Raw genomic sequence first — 21,420 nt, forward strand, 5'->3', positions numbered from 1 at the left:
AAACTTTATTGAATCAGTTCTTCAAGTGTTAATTTAATGTAAAAATATGCAAAAAAAAAATTTGTTTAAAATAAACATTAAAAAAAACCAACCAACCAACCGACCAATCACTGCTGCTGCATAATTAGTGATAACTTTAATACTGTGCCCTTTGGAAATGCACCGTAATGTAATGTGGGCAAAAAGGAATCGGCAAGCTTAAAGACCAACAGACGTAAAATGCCAGCGAACGTAGCGAGTCCTGCTGCTGCCAAAACCTCCAGACCCCAGTACCGATACCCACTGTGCAATGCTCAAAGCTCAGCTTAAGTTGCATGCTTTCCTCCCTGTGTAATTGCATGCAGCAGTCTGCTGTGTGGGCTGTGTGTTGAGGACACTGATGGCTGTGTTGGTTTGCAGGGCGCGGAGCGGCGGATGCCGGGCTGAGCACGGGAGGGCAGCGCACACCGGGTGAGTCCAGACGTTTCTTTTTGCCTCTCTGGGTGAGCTGTGAACACGTTTGTGTGGGCAGAGAGGGCGGCACCATCTGAGCTGTTAAATTGGAGTTGTTCTTTATGCACCCGGACTGCTGGGGAAGGGCAGTGACGCTGCTGCAGGGGTGATGGTTCGGAGGAGGCTTGGCTGTGCTTACAGCCCTCCCACCGGGGTCCCGTGGAGAAGGAGCTTGAGTGGGTGTGAAAGGGGACTGGGATAAGATCTGTTTCTTGGAGCTGGTTGCTGGCTGAGATGCTGCTTTTGTGTGAGCGCTCGCAGCTGTGTTAGCACCGAAGTGTTGTGTACCCTGAGCTCTAGAAACAGCAGCCCAAGGAGGAATCCATAGAAATCCAATACTGTCGTAGAATCACGGAGTGGTTGGCTTGGGAAGGGACCTCACAGCCCATGCAGTCCCAGCCCTTGCAGTGGGCTGGCTGCCCCCCAGCTCAGGCTGCCCAGGGCCCCTCCAGGGATGGGGCTCCACAGCTTTGGGCACTGCCAGGGTCTCACTGCCCTCCTCCTCGCATCACCTAAACCTCCCCTTCTTAAAGCCTTTCCTCCTTCTCCTGTTGATATCAGACCATGCAGAAAGCTCTCCCTCCAGTTTATAAGCTCCCCAGGTACCGGGGATGGGGCGGTGGGGTCCAGCAGGACCTCAGTTCCTTGGGACTGCAGTGCACGAGGGTCGGTGCTGCAGGTAGCCCGGGCAGACCTTGCTCCTTCCACACCGGTCCTCGGTACGGCTTTTTGTCCCACGAGCTGTCACACTGCTCAGCCGCTGCTCCCGGGTGGGGACAAGCCCTGCTCGGAGCCCTGGGGGTGAGGAGCACCGGCACCCGTGGGTCGCCGCGGGGGGCTCCGCACCGGTGGTGGTGGGGCTCCCTCTCGTGGCTGCTGTGGCCGCAGTGATCTGTCCTGCCTCCGTGAGCGCAGCACGTGCTTGCAAACCGTGCAGCGCTGCGGTTGGGGATGCTGATGCTCCAGCATCACGCGGCGGTGACCTGTTCACGCAGCAAGGACGCATCTCCCCTCCGGGCCCCAGAGGCAGCAGCCCTGAGCACGTCCTCTGGGGACGGCTAATTGGTTTCTCTCACATCTTGAGATCACTGAAAGCCTGAGCTCCAGAAACCAAAGAACAAAGAAATAAACCTTTGTGCTGCTGGAGGAGTATAATGGCTTCAAAAGACTGCGGTGCAAAGCCCCGCGAGCAGGACGTCGAAGGACATAAGACTGATTTTATATGGAAATGCAAAGCTACCCAATGAGCTCTTAAGAGCATTAGGAACAAGAAAATGGTTATATGTGGAAAGGGTGCAGCAGAATGAGATTAGCCTCAATTCTTTGCCTTTAACCTGAGAATTGGAGCCATAATTTTGTTAGGGAAAGACCACATCTGGAATTCAGTGGCCTGTTTGTGTAATGCATCTCCATTTACAACTTAACCGAAACATCAGTTTATGGGGCGGTGTTCCAGTCTTTCCCTTTTCTTCCTTAATAAGCACAACTTTGATATCAAGTGGGAAAGATTTGATAGACATCATCTATTATGATGCAGTTTTTTACCGGTGGAAGTGGATCTTGTGGCACTGCCTTTGGAGTTGTACAGCTTGCTTGTGTATCACATTTATTGCATGCTTATGTGAAAGTGTTGAACGTTATGGGGGAATGTAAATCTTCATATATTGAAAATAACTGTGAATGCTAAAAATATTTCAAAAACATGTTCCACGTCAGATATCTTCCACCCTCTCTAAGCATCGCTTCGTGCAGCTCTTAGCCTGGAGTCTGCAGAAGCTAATTGCAGATCCCAAAATAGCCATCAGCATCAGATGTGTCTGTGAGATGCTGTAATGAGCCAGTGCTGTGGGTGATGCAGGGCTCACCAAAGTGCGAGGGCAGAGGTTCCTGGGAGTGCAAGGACTGAGTCACCAATAACCTTTCCTTCTGTGCTGACACTCAGCCTCTGGAGGTGGTACTTATTCTGCTGCCTGTTAGCAAACAAGTGCAGGTGACGTTTCACCTCCGGACTTGCCCACATCGCATCATTTTAGGGTGGTGGTAAAGCCCGGACACAAGCTGGAAGCCCCCTCCCCCGTGGTGCTGCACAGCGTGATGTACAGCAGCAGTCACGTGTCCCCTGCAGAAGCACTTCCCAGCAGCACTGCTCTCAGGAGTGGCTTCAGGAGCAGCTTCTGCTACAGAGCCCTCCCTGCTCAGCAGCCCATCCTCTCTGGCTCCTGCTCTGAGGGGCTGCTGCTGCTTCAGCCTCCTGTCCAGCATTTGGCACTGCTGCTCAGGCTGCCTCGTGTGGAGCTGCTACACAGCTGGACTTTGTGCTCCTGCAGGGGGTGTCACCACAGTGCAGTGGTTCCCAGCTGGGATTGCAGAGCTGTCCCAGCAGTTTTTCCTGAAAGGGAACTACTGTACTGTGTGTATTCTTTACCCCTGGTTTCACGTTGCTGTTTTGATTATTAGATAAAGCAAATGACTGCAAGCTTTACTTTATGACTTATTGATGATAATTTTAACTTAGTATGGCCCTCTAAAACCCTGTGTTTGGCAACGAGGCTCCAGCTGCAGTTTAGGAGCATAGCTGGGTTTCCTGCTCAGCTCTTAGAGCAGATGATTCCTTTTGTACGGAATGAGTGTCAAATTTGTATGAGAGCATCTGTCATGGACAGAGCCAAGAAAAACAGTTGAGATGTGCAGCTCTTCCTTCCTTGCCCCACGCTGCTGCTCCTGGAGAGCCTGGGCGGGCAGGGGCAGCTGGCACAGACCCCGGAGCAGCCCCAGGGGGAGGGCAGCAGCTGTGCCCATCTGCTGGGAGCTGAGCAGAGCAGGAGGTGCTGCCAGCGCAGCCCTTCCATGGCTGCGAGTGCAGATGGTGCTTCTGGGGCGTAAGGCACAGCTCAGGGAAATCCCACCTTAATTGAGAAACCTTCAGCATCTCGGGTGAGGTGTTGGACACGAGCCCCGTCGGTAAGCGATGAGGGGGAGGAATCTGTGCAGACAGACAGGGCCCGTGGGGAACCACCGTCTCCACTGTGGATATTATTCCTTTTCTCTGCCACTCAGGAAGCTCAGTTCCCAAGAGCTCAGAGCACAGCCCTTCGCTGTCGCTGCTCATCTGAGCCTTCCATTGCTGCCATATGTTCAATAGAAATGTTTGTTTCCACGCTCACTTTGCTCCTTTTGCGACGCAGGATGGAGCTTGGATGCGTTGCTTTAGAGACCATGAAGGAACACGGTCCAGGAGCCCTTTGCTTTACTGCGAGTGGGAATGTGAACAGCAGAGCTCCTTCAGCTGCCCCAGAGCTGGAGAGAGGCAGCGCCGGAGCACAGCCTTCCCCGGGGAGCTGCCATGCTGGCTCTGCAGCCAAGCACGAGCAGAGGTGTGAGTGCAGCCTTACTCCACACCTGCTCCTGTGGAGGACGAGGTGGTGCCGGTGCCGGGATGCTGCTGGGCTTCGCTGGCTCTGCACCAGTTCCAAAACCGATATGGGATGGAAGATGGTTAATTTCAGCAGGGGCTTTGCCTGCAGCCTGGGCAGGGGTTGCAGGTAGGATTGCATCCTGCTCCATCTGAGCCGCAGCGTGGCTGGTAATGGCGGCAGGGCGCGGAGTTGCATGATTTGTATGGGAAACTGGCACACCCCGCACAGCTGGTGGTCAGCAGATGTTGGAAATGATTTGTCATTCCTTAATAAAGATTGAACACGGATCTTTTGGCTTCCCTACATGTGAGGCGCTGTTGTTTCTTTTCCCATTGCGGGGTTGCTGCTTGTGCGGGATGTTTTCTGGGGCAGAAGGGAGGACACACACCGAGGGGTGGGGGGAAGAGGTGGGGGGCTCAGGGCAGCACTGAGGTTGGGTGCGGGTTTCACAGCGCCCTGACCGCGCAGTGCCACTGAGGGCGGCTGAGGAGCGGCCCCGCCCCGAACGAACGCAGAGCGGCGCTAGAGGGGGCGGGGCCAGAACGAATGGGGCGGGGTTAGAATAAATGGGGGCGTGGCCAGAACGGAGGGGGGCGGGGTAGAACAAAGGGGGCGGAGCGTGCGGCGGTATTGTCCTTTGACGGCCGCCGTCCGCCTCCGGCCCCGCCCGCCATATTGTGGCCCGGTGCAGGCTGAGCGGCGGCCGGAGATGGGTGAGGGCGGCGGGACGGGGCGGGACGGGGCAGGGCGGCGGAGACCGGGGCCGGGACCGGGACCGGGACCGGGACCGGAGGCCGAGCGGGAGCGGGAGCGGCGGCCGAGCTGGGAGCGAGGAAGGGACGGAGGGCGAGCGGGACCCGTGAGGCGCTGCTGTCTCCGCCCCCACGCGCCGAGGGGCGGCTCCGCGCCGGGCCTGGGCCGCTCCGCGCTCCGCTGCGGCTCTGCGGCCCTTCGGCCTCTGCCCGGCACAGCCCCGAGCTCCGCGTCCCCGCCGCCTCTGCCGCCCGCGGAGCCCCCGGCCCCGCTCCGTCGGGGCGATGGGCGCCGTGCCCCTCCCGGGTGAGCACCGTCCGGAGCTGTAACCGCGCCCCGGGGCGGTTCGCGGAGCCCCAGCGCTGCCCCACGCAGCGTGCTGCGGCTGTTTCCTTTAACACCTTAAAAAAGGAGAAAACGATTTCGGCGTTATTGCGGTACCGCTTTAGAGAGGTGGAAGTGTCCCACGCGAGCGCTGCTCCGGGAGAATGGGGACCGGTGCCCCCGTGCCCCGAAACCTTTGGGCGCTGCGTTTAACAGCGCAGTGCTGTGCCGGGGGAGTGGGGGTAGCGCCGCAGCAGTGCGGGCTGTGTTCCTCGGGCTGAGCCGTGCGTTGGGGAGCAGGGAGCTGCTCCTGCTGCTCACGTTGAGCTCACGCAGCATTCACAGCAGGGGAGCGTGGCCCCAGGACCGTCGCAGCTGTCTGGGCTGCATCTATAGCCAGAGATGAGCTGGGCAGTGAAAAGGGCTGAGCAGAGCTGTTTCCCTGCTCCGTGCTGCAGGCTGGCAGTGCGAGCTGCTCCGCGGGGCACGGTGAGCGGGTGAGCCGTGCTCATAAACTTTCTCTTTCCAGTTTTAAGGACTGAAGGCGTAACCGTGCAGTGAGCAGCCAAGAAGCCGCCCCAAAGGCGCAGCCCTCTCTGCACCGTGTTGTTATGGCAGGGGGAAGGCGGGGCCCCAACCGCACGTCCTACTGCCGAAATCCTCTCTGTGAACCCGGGGCTGCTGGCGGCTCCGGGCACTCCACGAGTTCCTCCGTCACGGGTGTGCGCTCCCGCACCAGGTACAGCCAGGTCTGCACAGCCATGCCCTCTGCCAGGCAGACATGAGGCTGCCTGTGTCCCTGTCCCAAGCACTGCTGGCTTCCCTGGAGCTCGGGGCTTTGTTAACTCCTGCGTGTGTCTGTGCTGCGTGCTCTGTTGGGTGGGCTCTGATTCCCACCATTCCTGAAGTTTGCCAGGTGAGGTATTTCTAGGGTAGAGATCAGCTCGGTCAGATGCTGTGTAGGCTGCATTTCAGGTTCAAGCCTGACTGGTTTGTTGCCTTTCTGCTTCTGAGGTACAGAGTTGGAAAGAGAAGTTCTGTGCCAACCGAAATACATAAGCAGGAGATACCTTATGAACTGTCTGCTTAGCAAATGGTAGACCCGTTGTGACACACTCCCTGCTTATGACCTGAGGCCAAGGAATGCATGTGGATACAGTTATTCAAACAAGTTATTGCAAGGTGGAGCGATGGCCGTGTACCTACACTGCTGCGAGAGCGTGCAGAGGTCCTTATCACTGCGTGGGCAGTGCAGTACAGAGCCACAGCCCAACTGGTTGCTCTGTGCAGGTTATGCTCTGCCTGTGAGAGCTGCTCTGTATGTGTGCGGTGCTGCTGCTCTCATAGAATCAGCCCTGAATTTTGTGCAGCTGTCCCATGTGGAAAAGGCCTCGTGTCTGCAGTCAGAGAGGAATCAGAACAGGAGCACTTGCTCTGAGTTTGGCAGCAGAGGTTATTGGCAGATTCCTCAGTCCTGAGGAGCTGAGTCAGCATTGTTGAGCTGGGAATCCAGGGCTCTCAGAGACACCACTTGGGTTCCTGAGGTTATCCTCGCACTGTTTCTGTGCTGTCAGCCTTCTGTCTCAAACAGCATGGGCTGGTAACCGTGTTCACCCTGGGCTGGAAATCGTTCTGCAGTCACACTGAGACTACCAGGGTTTCCTCCTGGGGCTTTCAGTAGGAGATGGGCACCGTGTGCTCTGCGGTTGCTTTGAAACCCACGCGCAGATTCCTCTGACTGTGGTTATTTAGAGATAGCAAATCAGGATAGTGTACATTAATTCCCTTCCCTTTGATTGCAAGGGTTGGTGTCTGGAGCTGTGTGCGTGCTCACACAGGAGTAAGCACTTCTGACTGAACTTGTTTTTCTTCCATAGTTAGTTGATAGGAGTTGAAGAATGAGAAAGGGCTCGTGTTTAATTGCTCTGTATTTCGTGTTCAAGCACTCTCAGAATTGTAAATAGCAACTCAGAGTCTAAACACTTGTAATTAATTAAGATGGTCACTGCTTGCCCCTTGAACAGCACAGCCACGGCTTTTCAACCTGACTCTCAGCAAGGGGTTTCATACTGGATGAGCTGGGGCTGTAGGCTGGCCTGGCTCCCAATATTGCTTCCCCTGGGGAAATTGCTGCTCTCCCCAGGCTGCAAGGGTCTAGAAATCCTCGGGGTGCTGACACCTCTGTTTTGTGGCAGCTGTTGACTCTGCCAGTCCGCTCAGCTTCCTCTGTCAGCGTTAGACCCAGCTGCTCCTGCAGCGTGGCTGTGGGGTGGGAGGGCAGTGCTGTGTGGGTCCTGACTTTCTGCTTTCCCTCGGTAGGAGTGGTTCAGGTACGGGGCTTTCCAGCCCTCCTCTGGCAACTCAGGCGGTCGTTCCCCTCCGGCACTGTAAGATCCCAGAGCTGCCTGTGGAGAGGAGCGTGCTGTTCGAGCTGCAGCTCTTCTTCTGTCACCTGGTTGCTCTGTTTGTCCACTACATCAACATCTACAAAACCGTGTGGTGGTACCCCCCGTCCCACCCGCCGTCACACACGTCTCTGGTAAGCACGAGGGGCAGCTGCTGTCTGCTGATGGCTGCGGGTCCCTGGGGTTGTGAGACAGGAGTTTTTCTGCCTCTGCTGTGTGACTCTGCAGCCCTGGAGGTTTGGCTCACGTGGCTTTCGTCTGGCACATTTTGGGCTGTCTGCTTGGCACCTTCTTCCTGATCTTGGAAGACAGAGCCCAAGGAGAAAAGAGTACCGTGGAAGCTTCTCTTTTTAAAGCAGGTTTCTGCTGCCTGGTGGGAAGTGAAACCATTTTCTTCTTGTTGCTGCAGAACTTCCATCTCATTGACTTCAACGTGCTGACGGTGACAGCGATCGTCCTGGCGCGCCGCCTGATCGTCGCTATTGTGAAGGAGGTAAAGTGCACGCAGACCTCAGGGCCATTTTCCCTCCTGGGTGAAGAACGAGGCTCTGTGTCCCTTTGGCAGCTCTGCACTCTTTCCTCCTTTTCCAAAGAGCTTCAGGCTGTGTCTAAGCCAGGAACTTAGGCATGTTTTCTAAGCGGGAGAACAGAAGTGAGCATCTCACGTCGCTGCTCGTGGCTCTCACTGCCCTTCTGTGCTCGTTTCTGAGTTGCTCTCTCAACCAGGCTGCTCAGCTGCTTTATTCCTTGCAGACAACAGGCTCTGGCTCTTTTCCTGCTCTCTTAATTACTTTGCTTTCTGCAAGGAGCAGCCGGTGCAGTTTGGTTTCTGCTGACTGCAGATGTGTTCTGTGCTGAGTGGGACAGCGGTGCAGATGAGGACTTCCTGGTGGCACTCTCCTGCTGCCGTTCCCTTCGCTCTCCCTTCGTGCACGTGATGCTGACTCCACAGAGCTGCCCGTTTCCGTGTGCTTCTGGAGGAGGGGTGGATGCCTTCCTGCTGCCCTGCTCTCTCTGCTCTCCCTGCAGGCTTCCCAGAGCAGCAAAGTCTCCCTGCCACGCTCTGTTTTCTTGGTGGTCACTCGGTTTGCTGTTCTCACTGGCACAGGCTGGAGTTTGTGTCGATCAATCATTCACCTCTTCAGAACGTACTCTTTCCTCAATCTCCTGTTCCTGTGTTACCCGTAAGTATCTCTTCTGACATCTGTGTGTGGTGTGCAGTGTTGCTTCAGTGCAGTGGGTGTTGCTCAGGTGACATGGAGCCTGAGTGCAAGTCAGCCCTTGATGACACGATAACAGAACTTGAAGTGCCCTTTTCCCTCTTGCTGTGTCGCAGTTCTGCTTGGTTCCAGGGCTTGTCTTTCCCACTCAGGCTTATTTCAGCTTTAATGCAAGCATTAATTACAGTTCTTAGATTGCTTGTGTCACACTCCTTCAGTTTACCTCAGTCCTTAGGTGCTGTGCCAGGTGTGGGGGTCAGGCATCCTCCCTGCTTCATGTTAGCCAACAGAAGGAAGCCAGTTGCGTTACCTTGCAGTTGTGAAATTGCTGCCTCCCCTCTGGCAGATGCTAGAGGATTTCATGCAGCTCTGTGGTTTGCTGTCCCTCCTGGTACAGCTGCTTGGGGTCATAGTGGGGAAGCTCCCTTCTGCAGTGTGTGGTTTGGGCTGGGGGTTGTGGTGCTGCTGGCTGTGTGTAGCACACAGGAGCTGCTGGGAAATAACCGCCCCTCTGCTTTGCTGCCGCAGGTTTGGCATGTACATTCCCTTCCTCCAGCTGAACTGTGACCTCCGGAAGACAAACCTCTTCTCCCAGGTGGCCAACATCGGCCCCAGAGAGACCAGCGAGGTGAACTTCAGGGGCAGGGACTACTTGACTGTCCTGAAGGAGACCTGGAAGCAGCACACTCGCCAGATGTACGGCATGGAGGCGATGCCCACTCACGCCTGCTGCCTCTCCCCAGATCTCATCCGAAATGAGGTGGAATACCTGAAAATGGACTTTAACTGGCGCATGAAAGAGGTGCTGGTGAGCTCCATGCTCAGTGCCTACTACGTGGCCTTCGTGCCAGTGTGGTTTGTGAAGGTGAGCCGGGGCCTCAGCCCACCCCTCACAGCGTGGGAGCAGCTGGGGGGGGCACGGGGTTAGGGAGGAGGATGTGTGGCTCATTGTGGTGGGGTCGTGGGAAGGTTGGAGGGCTGATCTGTGTGTGCTGAGCATCAATCCCCATCTCTGGGCACTGGTGCTGTGATGTGTGCAGGAGCTGCCCAGCAGCCACGTGGTGTGGATGCCTCTTTTAGAAGCAGAGCTCATGGCAGCGTGAGGAGCACTCCGTGTTTGGATGGCTGTGTGAGCTGAGCCCAAACACACACACGGTCACTCCTCCCCCCGCAGAACACGCAGTACTACGACAAGCGTTGGTCCTGTGAGCTCTTCCTCCTGGTTTCCATCAGCACATCTGTGATTCTGATGCAGTACCTCTTACCTGCACGCTACTGCGACCTGCTGCACAAAGCTGCAGCACACCTGGGCTGCTGGCAGAAGGTGGACCCCGCGCTCTGCTCCAACGTGCTGCAGCATCAGTAAGGAGCTCTCCTGGGCCTCGTTTCTCCCCTCCTGTCCAGGGGCTGGGTGGGGAGCTCAGCATTCTGGTCACGTTTTTTCTCCTTTTTGGCTTAAAAAGAATTGAGAGAAATGAAAGCCGGGGTTGTGGCTGGCGCGCTGTCTGTGCTTCTGCTTTTGGCAAGGTGTTGGCTGCTCCTGCTCGCAGGCAGCTGCATTGCTCACTGCCATTCGTTCCCTGCCCTGGAGGACCAAGCTGTGCCCGCACAGATGGCTGCAGCTCAAATGCTGCCCCTGCTGAAGTGGGAGGGCAGCAGATCCCCCTCGGCCGCGTCCTCCTCTGGCAGCCGATGTGAGATCCCTCTGCTGTGCTCTGCAGGTGGACGGAGGAGTGCATGTGGCCGCAGGGAGTGCTGGTGAAGCACAGCAAGAATGTGTACAAGGCCGTGGGTCACTACAACGTGGCCGTGCCCTCGGACGTCTCACACTTCCGCTTCCACGTAAGGCCACGTTCCCTTTGGGAGCGGGGGGGCAGCACACGCACCTCACACGTCCCACCCCGAGCGCGGAGCCGGGGGGGCTGCGCTGCTCCGTGCCTCACTGCAGCCTCTCCTGCAGTTCTTTTTCAGCAAACCACTGCGGATCCTCAACATCCTGATCCTGCTGGAAGGAGCTGTCATCTTCTACCAGCTGTACTCGCTGATCTCTTCAGAAAAGTGGCACCAGACCATCTCGCTGGCTCTGATCCTCTTCAGCAATTACTACGCCTTCTTCAAGCTGCTGCGTGACCGCCTGGTGCTGGGCAAAGCCTACGCGTACTCCGCCAGCAGGGACTCAGAGCAGAAGTTAAATTAAGACAATTGCACTGATGCCAACGTGTTACACAACAAACAGAACGAGGAACCCTCAGAGCTTTGTATTTTTGTTACCACTGCTTTTGTTTTGTTTTGTTTTTCTTTGATAACTGATGTAATTAAAAGGAAAAAAAAAGATATTTTTTTACTCCCAACAGTCGTCCGTGTGTTCGTTGTCGCGCGTGGCCGCAGGGGAAGGGCTCCTCCTGCCCGGGTGGGGGGAGCTGCAGCCGCTCTGAGTGGTGGGGACGGGGACGGGGACGGGGACGGGGATGGGGAGGAAGGAGCGGTGCCGGACGGGGCTGCCCGTCCCGGAGTTGTTCCGCGGAGCCGCCGCCAGAGGGCGCCCGCAGAGTGCGGGACTCCGGCGGTGCGTGCGGGGCGGAGGAGCGGCGGGAGGAGGAGGAGGAGGAGGAGGAGGGAGGGACGAGGAAAGGAAGGCGTGGGGTTGGGCCCGGCTCGGCGCAGCTCTCCGCGCCCGCCCGCAGCCCCCTCCCCACGGCCCGGGAGGAAGCGACCGCGCTCAGCCTTTCCCGAGGATGAGGATTTCCTTCCTCCCATTGAGCGGGGCCCTGGGGTTAGCACGCAGCCGTGGGGCTCTCGGCGTGCAGGACGCGGCCCCACCCGGACCCCCCCCGTCCCCGTGCCCCGCCACGACCCCCGGAGCCGCCCTGCGGGTGGGGGACGAGGACACGGTCCGGGACGGGGACGGCCGCTGCCCTCTGCTCGGCCGGAGTGCACTCAGCCCGGGGGATGCTCAGAGCTCCGCTGTGCCGCACCCTCCAAAGCCGATTTGGGATCGCGACCTCCGCACCCCGACCCCCACGGGCAGTTACGCTGCGTCCCGGCCCCGTTCCCCTACGGGAGCGGTGCGGCCGAATGCGTCCCCAGCGCTGTCCACGGAGCCGGGAACGGGGAGCGTGGGGAGCACTTCTCCTTTATTCTGAATCGCTGAGGGCAGTGGGGTTTTCCCTACGACGTCCCCGGGGAGATCCCGGGTGGGAATTCCCCTGGGAGAAGCCAGAGTGCTCCTCCCGAGGAGATACTGCCTGCCCAGAGCGGGGACTTTGTCCCCTCTGTCCCAGTGACCCCGGGGTCCAGGCCCCATCTGCCGCCCCCTAATCCCGGGATTAGGGCCAGCTGCCCGGAGCAGGTTTGCTGCAGGTAACGAGGATCCCTTGGGAAGAAGCTGTGGCAATTAGGGCTAATCTTGCACCTGTACCTAACGAACTCAGGAACTGGGGAGCCCACAGGCACTGCAGATCTGTTCTGGGGTAGCCCAGGGGTGGAACCCTGGCACTGCTTTGGTCATGGGGACAACAGCCGTTATGGGATCACAGAGCTGCCCCTCATACAGACCAGGATGTGGCACACATGCAGTGACAGATCACTGCCCACCAGGAACCCCTCCTCGCCACAGCCACATTCCCACAGAGCCCACCCAACGTGGGGGGAACAGCTGCTGCCCCCATCCCATCCCATCCCATCCCATTCCCAGGCCCCGTCCTGCCCTTCCCTGCTCAGGGTTCCCAGGAGCAGCTCTGACACAGAGATAACATCAGTGCCTGGGAGTGCTGCAGGGATGCACGGAGGTGGGGTATGGGGGCTGCGGGGGTCCCAGGCACCCAGCGGTGCTGAGCGGTGCTGGGCTGTGCCGACCACCGCTGCCCTCACACCCGACCTTACCCAGGGCTCAACCCGGCCAAAACCGGGGCAGGACACGGCCCACGAGGCCCCGTCCTGGGCCAGCGGGACCTGCCTTAATTGGCAGCCCTGAATTAGCGTGTGGGTCCTCGTTAGCAATTATGCACACGCGCACATACGCCCTCATTTTCAGATCTGAACGAGTTCACTGCCGGCAGCGGTGAGCGTGGGGAGGAGCAGGGACGGATGCTGTGCCCCCCGAGCCCGGCAGCACCGCCCCATCGCTGCACGGTGGGATGGGGCCGAGCGCGGTGCGGGGCCGCCCCGGGAGCAGATGGTGATTCGCAGCGCTGCGAGGACAGATGGGCATCAGGGAGAGCAGTGACGCGACCCCCCCTTCCCTCCCCACCCCGTTACGCTGCCATTTTACCCAAGCACCTATAAATATTTAACAGCTCCCTCCTCTGCGCTGCTGCTGAGCCCACAGCCGGGTGGGTGACATCTCCTTCACCCCCAGATCCCACTCCACTCCTGGGGACATCCCATTCAGCCTTCTCTGCAGCCACGTTCCCCATTGCGGGCTGTCCCCGATGTGCTGGTGCCCTCCATCCTCTGTCCTGAGGAGCTGTGGGCTCCTGGACCTTGTGCCACTGTCAGCCCCGTGGTGGCATCCCCACACCCCTCCACGGACGGGGGGAGAAGCAGAGAGGTTCGTGGATGGGCTGAAGAATGAATGGAAGGAAGGTTGGAGCGATGGATGAGTTCATGGAAGCATGGATGTGTACAGACAGAGGAGTAGAGAGAGACGGATGTGGTGGTGGAAGGTCGGAGGGGTCGAGGGGTGAGGGTGGATGAAATGGAGGTTGGATGGACACGGGGATGGTCGGTCCCCGCCCGGACCACAGGAGCACACAGCCCAGCTCAGCTCGGCCGGGCGGTGCTGGGTCCCCACAGCAGTGATCCACTGCTTCCCTCCAGATCAGCGATAAACACATCGACCTCGCACCCCCCCGGGGCGCGGGGCAGCTCCTGACTGCAATCACTTCTGGGGATCTCCTGCCGACCCAGCTGTTAATCCACCGAGCAGGGATGGATGCAGGGAGCTGTGAGTGGGGGGGGGGCACCAGCACGGCCCCACCCATCCCCCGATCCCGACAGCCCCGCGTAGCACCGCCGCCCCACGAGGCCGTTCCCATAAAGCGGTCGGACGCAGTGCTGTGATTCAGCCGTCGGGAAGCGGTGTGGGGGGGCCGGGGGGGCCGGGGTACTGCTCTGCGGTGCAGGATGGGACCTGCCCGGGGCCCCATTTCCCGGGCAGCCAAAACCCGGAGCGAGGAGGGAAGCGCAGGACTTCCTTTTCCTTCCCTGCAGAGCCGGGGGGGGGGGGGGTCAGCGCGGCACAGACCCCCCCCGCACCAGCTCTGCTCGGGGCACCGCTCCTTATCGCGCTGTGCTGACGCAGGCTGTGCTCCCCGGGGCCGCCCATCGCAGTGCAGGTGACGTTGGCAGTGTCACTGGCGGTGTCATTTGCGGCTCCCATTGCGGCTCAGCCCCCCCAGGGGTCGCAGCGCTGAGCTCCCGGGAGGGGTGCAGTGCTCCATCAGCCCACGGCCCGTGAGTGGGTCACCCTTACGCCAATCCAAAGCACAACCCCACCTGAGAACAGCCAGGGATAAAGGGAACCGTGCTGAGCTGTTACTGCCGCCCCGGTGAGGGCTGTGGGATGGGGCTGCAGAGCTTTGAGGGATGGGGGGGGATGCCCAGCGCAGGGTGCAGCCTGCACCCACCCCCACGGCAGCGAGGGCTCGGCTGCTCCCAGCGCCGCAGCAGTGCAGGCTCTAATGAGCTGGGATGGTTAATTAGTCAGTGTCAATTTATGTTAATTAGCTGGAGGAGTCGAGAGACTGATTCCTCTGCCACCTGGCTGGCACTGGAGCACTGCGCTGCTGCAAAACAAAATCAGGGCTAAGGAGGAGGATGCAGCACTGCTCCCGGGGCCGAGGAGAGGCCGTGCTGGAAATGCAGACGTCTCACTCCCACCCACCCGCGCACGCACAGCTGCAGTAACGCCGTGAGCCTTTGGGGGGGGAGGAGGTGAGAGGGGTGACCAGGACGGGGGCACGGTGCGGGGCAGCCACGCTGGACTGCAGCCACGAGGTTTCCTGCGGATGATTCACGCTCTTCCTCCACTTTGCTGCCCCACAACTGCTGCACCGCACAGGAAGCCGCAGGGATTTCCAAAAGGGCTCAGAAGCGCTCTGGCCCCACCGCTGCTTCCTCTCCCCGTCCCCGCACCCAACGGGACCCTCTCCGGCCCCCCCGGCGCCGCAGGATCCGGCCGCAGCCCCCCCCACGCCGCCTCTCCGCACCTCAGCCGCGTTCCCACGGCCCCACCCGGCCCCACCACATCAGCAAACGCACCAAAATCAAACCGGCCGAGCGAAGCACGAACCCGCACACCCCCTGCGCTGCCCCCCACCCCCCGGATCCCGCACGCTGGGGCCCGCAGCCATCTGTCTGCGATGCGTTAACGCAGCGGAGAAGAAACGAGGTCACGGCCGCGCGGTGGGAGCGGCGCTCCGTGATCCGCACTGCTCCGCTCCGGGCACCGCTGCACCGCTGCTGGGAACGGCAGCGTGAGATTCGGGTACCGCTCCCAGATTGGGGGGGGGGGGCTCAGGGCAGCGAAGGGACGGCGAGCGGAGCCCCCCCGGGCACCCGGAGTGCGGAGCTCAGCGATGCTGCGATGCCGCGAACGCGCCCCAGCGCACGTGAGCGCGTGCGCGCGTCCCCGGAGGCAGCAGGCCGCGCTTCATGCATTTTTCAGGAGAACAGGGTTAGTGGGTCACTCCAGCGCTGGAGGCTTTCCTGCAGCCGAGCGGGGAGCAGCGCGAGGGGCCGACCCCGCAACGTCCCCTCCGTCCCAGCGGCTCCGGGAACGCGCTGCGGCTGAAGGCGGCGGAGTGCGGGCAGACCCACCCCACCCCCACCCGTGCACCGCCCCACGCGCGGCCCCGAGCTGCGGGGTGCGGCTGCGGGAGGGCCGGCGCGGTTAAAGGTTAACGCGGGGACAAAGGCGGGCGGGGACGGCTGCGGGACCGCGGTCGGTCCGGGCTGATAAAGGGGGGAGTGGGGCCGCTCCCCGCCGCGCCGATGGGGCGCGCAGCTGCACGGCTGTGCCACGGGACGCGCACACGCGTGGTTTGCGCTGAGACGCGTGTCCGCAGCGCGGCCGGGATGGGGCGAACCCACGCGTAGGGCGAATCCAACCGCGGGGAGAGTTCAGCCGTGGGGGGAACTACGCCGTGTAAATCGCAGCGGCTCTGACCCCCCGCTCCCGTCCCGGCGGTGCCCCCCAGGACCGCCCGCCCCGCAGCAGCGGACGCGTCTCAGCACCACAACCCCGTCCCCATTTCCCCCCCTACCCCCCCCCGTCCCCGCTCAGCCCTCCGCCCCCAGCCCCGTTGGGATGCCGCCGTCGAGCAGCGGTTGCCATGGTTACGGCCATGCAAGTCTGGGCGAAATGCATCTGCGGTGCAGCGCGCGGGTGGGGGCGGGGAGGGCCCCGCAGCCCCCGGCACCGCCGCGGCCCCCGCCCATCACCCGACCCCCGACCCGCGGCTGCCGACCCCATCCCGGCAGCATTGTCCGGAGCCACGGCAGCGATGGGGGGAGCGGATGGGCTCCGAGCCCCCCCCCCCCCCGGCCCCAGCCCGGGGTCTCCGGGCTCCGCGGGCGCGCAGGCAGAGCCCGATCCGCGGCCCCGGGAACGCTCTCGGTTCTGCTCTGCGGCGGAGGGGAATTCTGCTCCCGGCAGTGAAGCAATCCAGGCGGGGACAGCGGGGGATCGGGGAAGGAGGGGATTTCTGATGGAAAGTTGAGGACAATCCCAGCGCTGCCCGTGTGATTTCCCACCGCAGCTGCTCCCGTCCGACCCCGCCGCGCTGCGAATTGCGCCCTGGGCTGCGCCGAGAAATGCGCCGAGAAATGCGCCGAGAAATGCGCCGAGCTGCATGGCAGCACTGCTGCCCATCCCTCTCTTCAAGCCGCCCCTCAGCCCCGCAGCTCTCAGCCCATCCCCCACGCCTCGCTGGCCTCACTCTGCCCGGCCGTCAGATGTTGCTGAAAGGGAACAATGCGACTTATTGTCTGTCCCTGCTCGCAGGCATCAAAACCCAGCAGCGCAACAAAAAGACACATTGACTGCCCGGGAGAAAGGGGCCCATACATCGGCAGCGCTGGGGGCAGGGACCGCAGCATCCCAGCGCCGCTTTCCTGTCCCCGGTCCGCTCACCACCGCCCATCTCCGGGGGTGCAGCAGTCACCCACCGGGGTGGGGACCGAGGGTCGTCCTCGGGGTCCGCACTGGCGGCGGCCGGATGGGCTGTGGGGCTGCGTTAGTGTGGGATGCTCAGGGCTCGTGCTGCCGCGCCTGTGCTGGGTCGATGGTGGCACTGTGGGCATCGCGACGCCTCTCCACGGTCCCTTTGGGCACAGGTGGCTCCGGGATGGGGGGAGCTCAGCACAGCCCCTCTCTGGTCCCCATTGGGGTCGGATCCGGAGCACCGTCATGCTTCCTCGCCGTGCCGCCGGCTGTGGGCACGCTCCCCTGGCACCTCCGGAGGAAACGGGATGGGGAAAGCTGCGTTTGGACGGAGAGATGCTTTTGTTTCCATTCTAAACTTCCCTTCCAGTGAGGATGGAGCTCCGAAGAGCTCTCTCTGCACCCAGACCCCCTCCGGAGGGACGTGGGCCCTTCCCCTCCGCACAAACACACGGCCCAAATGGGCACACGTAGCTCAGGGTCAGGCGGCCCTGAATCGGCCCTAAATGTCTGAGGACCGGGGGGGGGGGGGAAGGACGACAGCACAGGGGATGTGCATCACGATGGGCACATCTGTGCTGCCCGTCCTGCGGCCCCGGGACATGGGGGAGTGGGAAATGGGATGTGGGAAATGGGGTATGGGCAGCACGGGGGGATGTGAGGAGGATGTTAGCAAAGTGAAAAGCAGCCCCAGAAATAGAAGACGCAGTTACACAAGGCACCGGTTGCCATGGGATCTTCACAACCAAAAATGACGGGCCTCTGGCAAATACAAGAACGGGCCCTTTTATGTGTTTCTATGGGAAGTCAGCACCTCGCTGCAGCCTCCCGGGCTGGAGCCTTTCCCAGGGCAGGACAGATTCGGAACCAGCTCTGGGCGAGGAGCAGGGACCCCACAGCAGTGCCCCAGCACAGAACAAGGGGACAGGGTAACCCAGGGAGGGACGAGAGCAATGGGAAGGCCCTAAGCAGACCCCCACTGGGGCCCAGGACCCCTCTTCCCAGTGCAGGCAGCAGGGGGGGCTCGGCAGTGACCCAGCAGTGGGTTTGGAGGTGGCAGACATCAGCTCTCACCAGGGATGGGAAAAGCCCTCCATCACCACCTCCCCCCCTCCTATGCCCGCTGCCCTCTTCCTCCTAAGTCCCCTGGTATGACACCACGCAGCTTTTTCCTCCTGTATGTGGATATACAGCCCTCTGGGCACAGCTCTGTGTGCCAGGCAGTCTGAGCTGGGGAGTACACAGACACGATGGCATGCGGTGGCACACGGTGACACGGTGCAGCAGCCCCCAGCCCACCCCATGGATTCCTCCCAGCCATGGGATGCACAGCTCTGCCAGCAGCCATCCCTCCGTGCTCTCCCTGCTGGAATCCTCTCCCCAGAAGAGCTCTAATTAGCTAATTCCTTCACTATTTATAAATCAATATGGAAATCCCTCTGCTTGATTCCCAGCACCTTTGGCTGTCCCTGCTGGGGGGGTCCCACTAAGAACCTGCAGTGGGTGAGCAGGGGCTGCTGAGTGCTCCCTGATCCCATCAGTCCGTGGCAGTTGGGGGTGAGTGGAGTGGGGGCACCCCGTGGGGTGGGGGTACCCCCTCCTGCCCCACTCCAGCGCAGCCGTGTCCTGTGGGCTGCCAGTGCCTGGCACCTAATAAATTAATAATCAGCAAGAGGTTTAAGTAGGTCTGGAAAGTGGAAAATAACATCAGCGAAGATCTCTCCTCCCCGAGGCCCTCCGGGTCGGAGCAGACAGATTTGGCCTCCTGTCCATCTGCTGGGGAGCAAACAGCCCCATAATCCGCAAATCCCCACTGCTTCCCGGAGCCTGCGAGGCAGCACGGGGCCCTCGGGGGCTCCGGGCTGAGGTTGGTGCCACAGCTTTGCAGGAGAAGGAGGATTTCAAGGGGAGATGGGGCTGAGATGTGCTGCTGAGATGTGCTGCTGAGATGAAAGCACACGTGGGATTTTCTGCGTTGCTTCTGATGCCGAAGGAGCACTGCACTGCGACCTGCACTCACACTGATGGTCACCTCCCGCCCCTCCAGCGCTGCGCTCTGACTGCAGAGGAGCATTTCCCCCCCCACCAAAACACAGCAGGGACATCCAGCAGTCCCCACCCCACGGCCCCATCCCTGTAACCCCCAGAACGGCCCCACCCCAGCCCAGCTCTGAGGGCAGCGTCAGTGGTGGGAGCAGATGGGCCAGGACCGGGGTGCTGCATTTGAGCGACTGAGCACCCACGTGCCCCTTCACACCCCCCCTGCATCCCCCGCAGCCCCGGGATGGCTCCAGCAGCAGCTGCCCCCCCATGAGCGGCCGAGGGCTTCATCAACTGGCACCCAAAAGTCAATCAGGAAGATGCGGCCTGCTTTAATGAACAGAGAAATTTTGCTCCAGCGGGGGTGAGATGATGTGCGCGGGGGGAGGAGGGAGGCTGGAGACAAAACATGACCTTGTTGGCGGAGCACACAGAGCGGGGCATTGTTTTTATTCCCCCCCCTGGAGATGGTGGCCTTGATGCCTCGGGATGCAGCTGGGGCTGGGGGGGCTCCCCACTCTCTGTCTCTCGGGACCCAGCGGTGTCTCCAACCAGCACTCCCTGGGGACCCTTTGTCAGAACCGTGGTACCTGGGAGCCAAGCGAGCCCAACACCCCGGGGTGCACTGCCCAAGGCCACCGCGGTCCCCACTCTGCGATGGCGCTCCTCGCACTGACCCTCAGTGCTGACATCACTATTAAAACCCTTCTCCTAAATTCCCCCTTTCTGGGAAACTGGAGAAGAGAAAGAAAGCAAAAATAAAACCACCGGGCGGCTCAGGGGGAGCGGGGCTGTAACTCACGGTGCCGTCCCCGAGGGAACTTCCGGGGGCAGATGGGGCCGGGGGGGAGCGGCGACCCGGGGCGGTGGGGCCGCCAGAAGAGGGTGATGGGGCCGTCCTGGGGGGCGACGGAGCTGGGACAAGAAGGGACGCTCCCGGAGCCCCCCCCACCGCTCCCCTTCCCCACCGCCTCCCCGCCGTCGGGGGCGGCTGGCGGCCGTCACACATCCCCGACCCCAGCGGGGCGTTGGCTCAGCCCCGTCCCCCGCCCCCGGGGCGGTCTCGGCACAGCGTCCCGCCCCCTCCCCGCTCCTTATTACGGTGGCGGCGGGGGGCTCTGCCCACTGCCTCTCGGCGCCGCTCGCACCGCCGCGGCGGGGGGTGGGGGGGGTCCGCGCCGCACCATGGGCAGCCAGGGCTCCAAGGCGGCCAAGACGGAGGGCAGCGACCCGCCGGGGGGGCACGCAGCCGTCGCTGAGCCCTCCAAAGCCAACGGGCAGGTAGGGAGCGGCGGGGGCCCCGTGGGGGAGGGCGGGCGGGCGGACAAAGACGGCGGTGGGGAGTGGGGGAGGGAGAAGATGGAGAGAAGAGGAGGGGGCGGCTGTGGGCCTGGGGGGCGGTGGGGGGCAATGAGCGATGCGGCACCGCCCGCCGCCCCCGGACCGCGCCCCGGTACCGCGCGGGGCCCCGTCCACGGCCGCGCCCCGGGGGTGGGATGGAGCGATGGAGCGCGGACGGAGCGCGGGCGCCGCCCGGTGGTAGCACGGGGACCCCGTCCCGGTGGGACCCCCCCCATCCCCCGCGCGTCGGTTCGGAGCTCCCGAGGCTGTGGGACGCGGACGGGGGGCGTCTCGGCCGTGGGTAACGCCGCGCTGCTCCCGCAGGAGAACGGCCACGTGCGGCTCAACGGGGACATGACGCCCAAAGCGGGGGGTGACGCCGCGCCCCTCAACGGCACCGGCACTGCCGAACCCCCCCGGGAAGACGGCACGGGCGGGGCGGGCGGTGAGGACACCATCGAGTCGGCCCCCCCCGCCGACGGTGGGGAGGCGAAGCCCGAAGGCGCCGCGGCCCCCAAAGACACCCCCAAAAAGAAGAAGAAGTTCTCGTTCAAGAAATCCTTCAAGCTGAGCGGGATCTCCTTTCGGAAGAACAAGAGAGACAACGGGGACTCCGCCGCGTCCTCACCCACGGAGGAGCAGAGCAAAGCGGAGCCCAAAGCGGAGGAGGACCCCGCGAGTGGGACCGCCCCCCAGGAGGAGCGGAGCAGCGAGGGGCAGAGCGGGGCCGAGCCCAAAGGGGCCGACGGAGGGCACAGTGCGGAGGAGGAGAAACCGCCCGCGGAGAGTCAGGGGGAGGCGGCCGCTGCCCCACAGCCCCCCAAGGCCACGGGGGCTGAGCCCGCGGCGGCGGAGCAGGAGGAGGAGTAGAGCCCCATGTGCTGCGCTCACCTGAGACTCGTCCCTGAGACCCCTCCCCCCACACACGGACTCTGCTGTTCCCATACACTGCCCCATCCGACGCAGAACTGACGGTGCTCCCCGAGCCCACCCCCACCTTTAGGACTCCCTTCCCCCCCACGCTCTGCTCTGGGTCCCCACGTCACCACTGCTCGGAGCTGCTGCACTCCGACCCCAACTCCAGCCCACGTCACCACCACCACCCACAGCCAGAACTGGAATTTACAGTTTGTGGGACCCCGGAGCCCCACACCACGGACTGCTCGGATCCTTTCTCTGCGTTTACATCCCCGGTTCTGACTTCATTTAAAGTATTCTGCGCTTTTTATATAGAAACCGAATGGTTTAAGAGCTAATCTGGTTAG

The 21,420-nt window shown here is 61.6% G+C and overlaps 3 protein-coding genes across 4 annotated transcripts in view; 2 read left to right on the forward strand and 1 right to left on the reverse strand.

Annotated features, from left to right (window-relative positions):
• The window catches only part of FAM167B (family with sequence similarity 167 member B), a 120,923-nt gene that overhangs the window by 76,819 nt on the left and 22,684 nt on the right, over positions 1-21,420 (reverse strand). The gene's annotated exons all lie outside the window — the stretch shown is intronic.
• TMEM39B (transmembrane protein 39B) lies at positions 5,597-10,961 on the forward strand. 2 transcript variants are annotated; one of them, XM_065744654.1, is made up of 8 exons: positions 5,597-5,724; positions 7,305-7,524; positions 7,800-7,883; positions 8,420-8,574; positions 9,139-9,475; positions 9,785-9,972; positions 10,332-10,452; positions 10,571-10,961. In XM_065744654.1, exons 1-8 carry the CDS (start codon positions 5,597-5,599, stop codon positions 10,805-10,807), a joined length of 1,470 nt encoding a protein of 489 aa, XP_065600726.1. In that variant the 3' UTR covers positions 10,808-10,961. The 2 variants fall into 2 exon arrangements, with proteins under 2 accessions (XP_065600726.1, XP_065600727.1); XM_065744655.1 differs by lacking the exons at positions 5,597-5,724; positions 7,305-7,524 and having other exon boundaries at positions 7,826-7,883; positions 8,499-8,574.
• Positions 19,961-21,186, forward strand: MARCKSL1 (MARCKS like 1). The gene is made up of 2 exons (XM_065744696.1): positions 19,961-20,095; positions 20,480-21,186. Exons 1-2 carry the CDS (start codon positions 20,000-20,002, stop codon positions 21,023-21,025), a joined length of 642 nt encoding a protein of 213 aa, XP_065600768.1. The 5' UTR covers positions 19,961-19,999; the 3' UTR covers positions 21,026-21,186.

Source organism: Cyrtonyx montezumae, unplaced genomic scaffold (assembly GCF_038088225.1).
Source record: "Cyrtonyx montezumae isolate F1298 unplaced genomic scaffold, pur_monq_1.0 scaffold_31, whole genome shotgun sequence".
Classification (NCBI taxonomy): domain Eukaryota; kingdom Metazoa; phylum Chordata; class Aves; order Galliformes; family Odontophoridae; genus Cyrtonyx; species Cyrtonyx montezumae.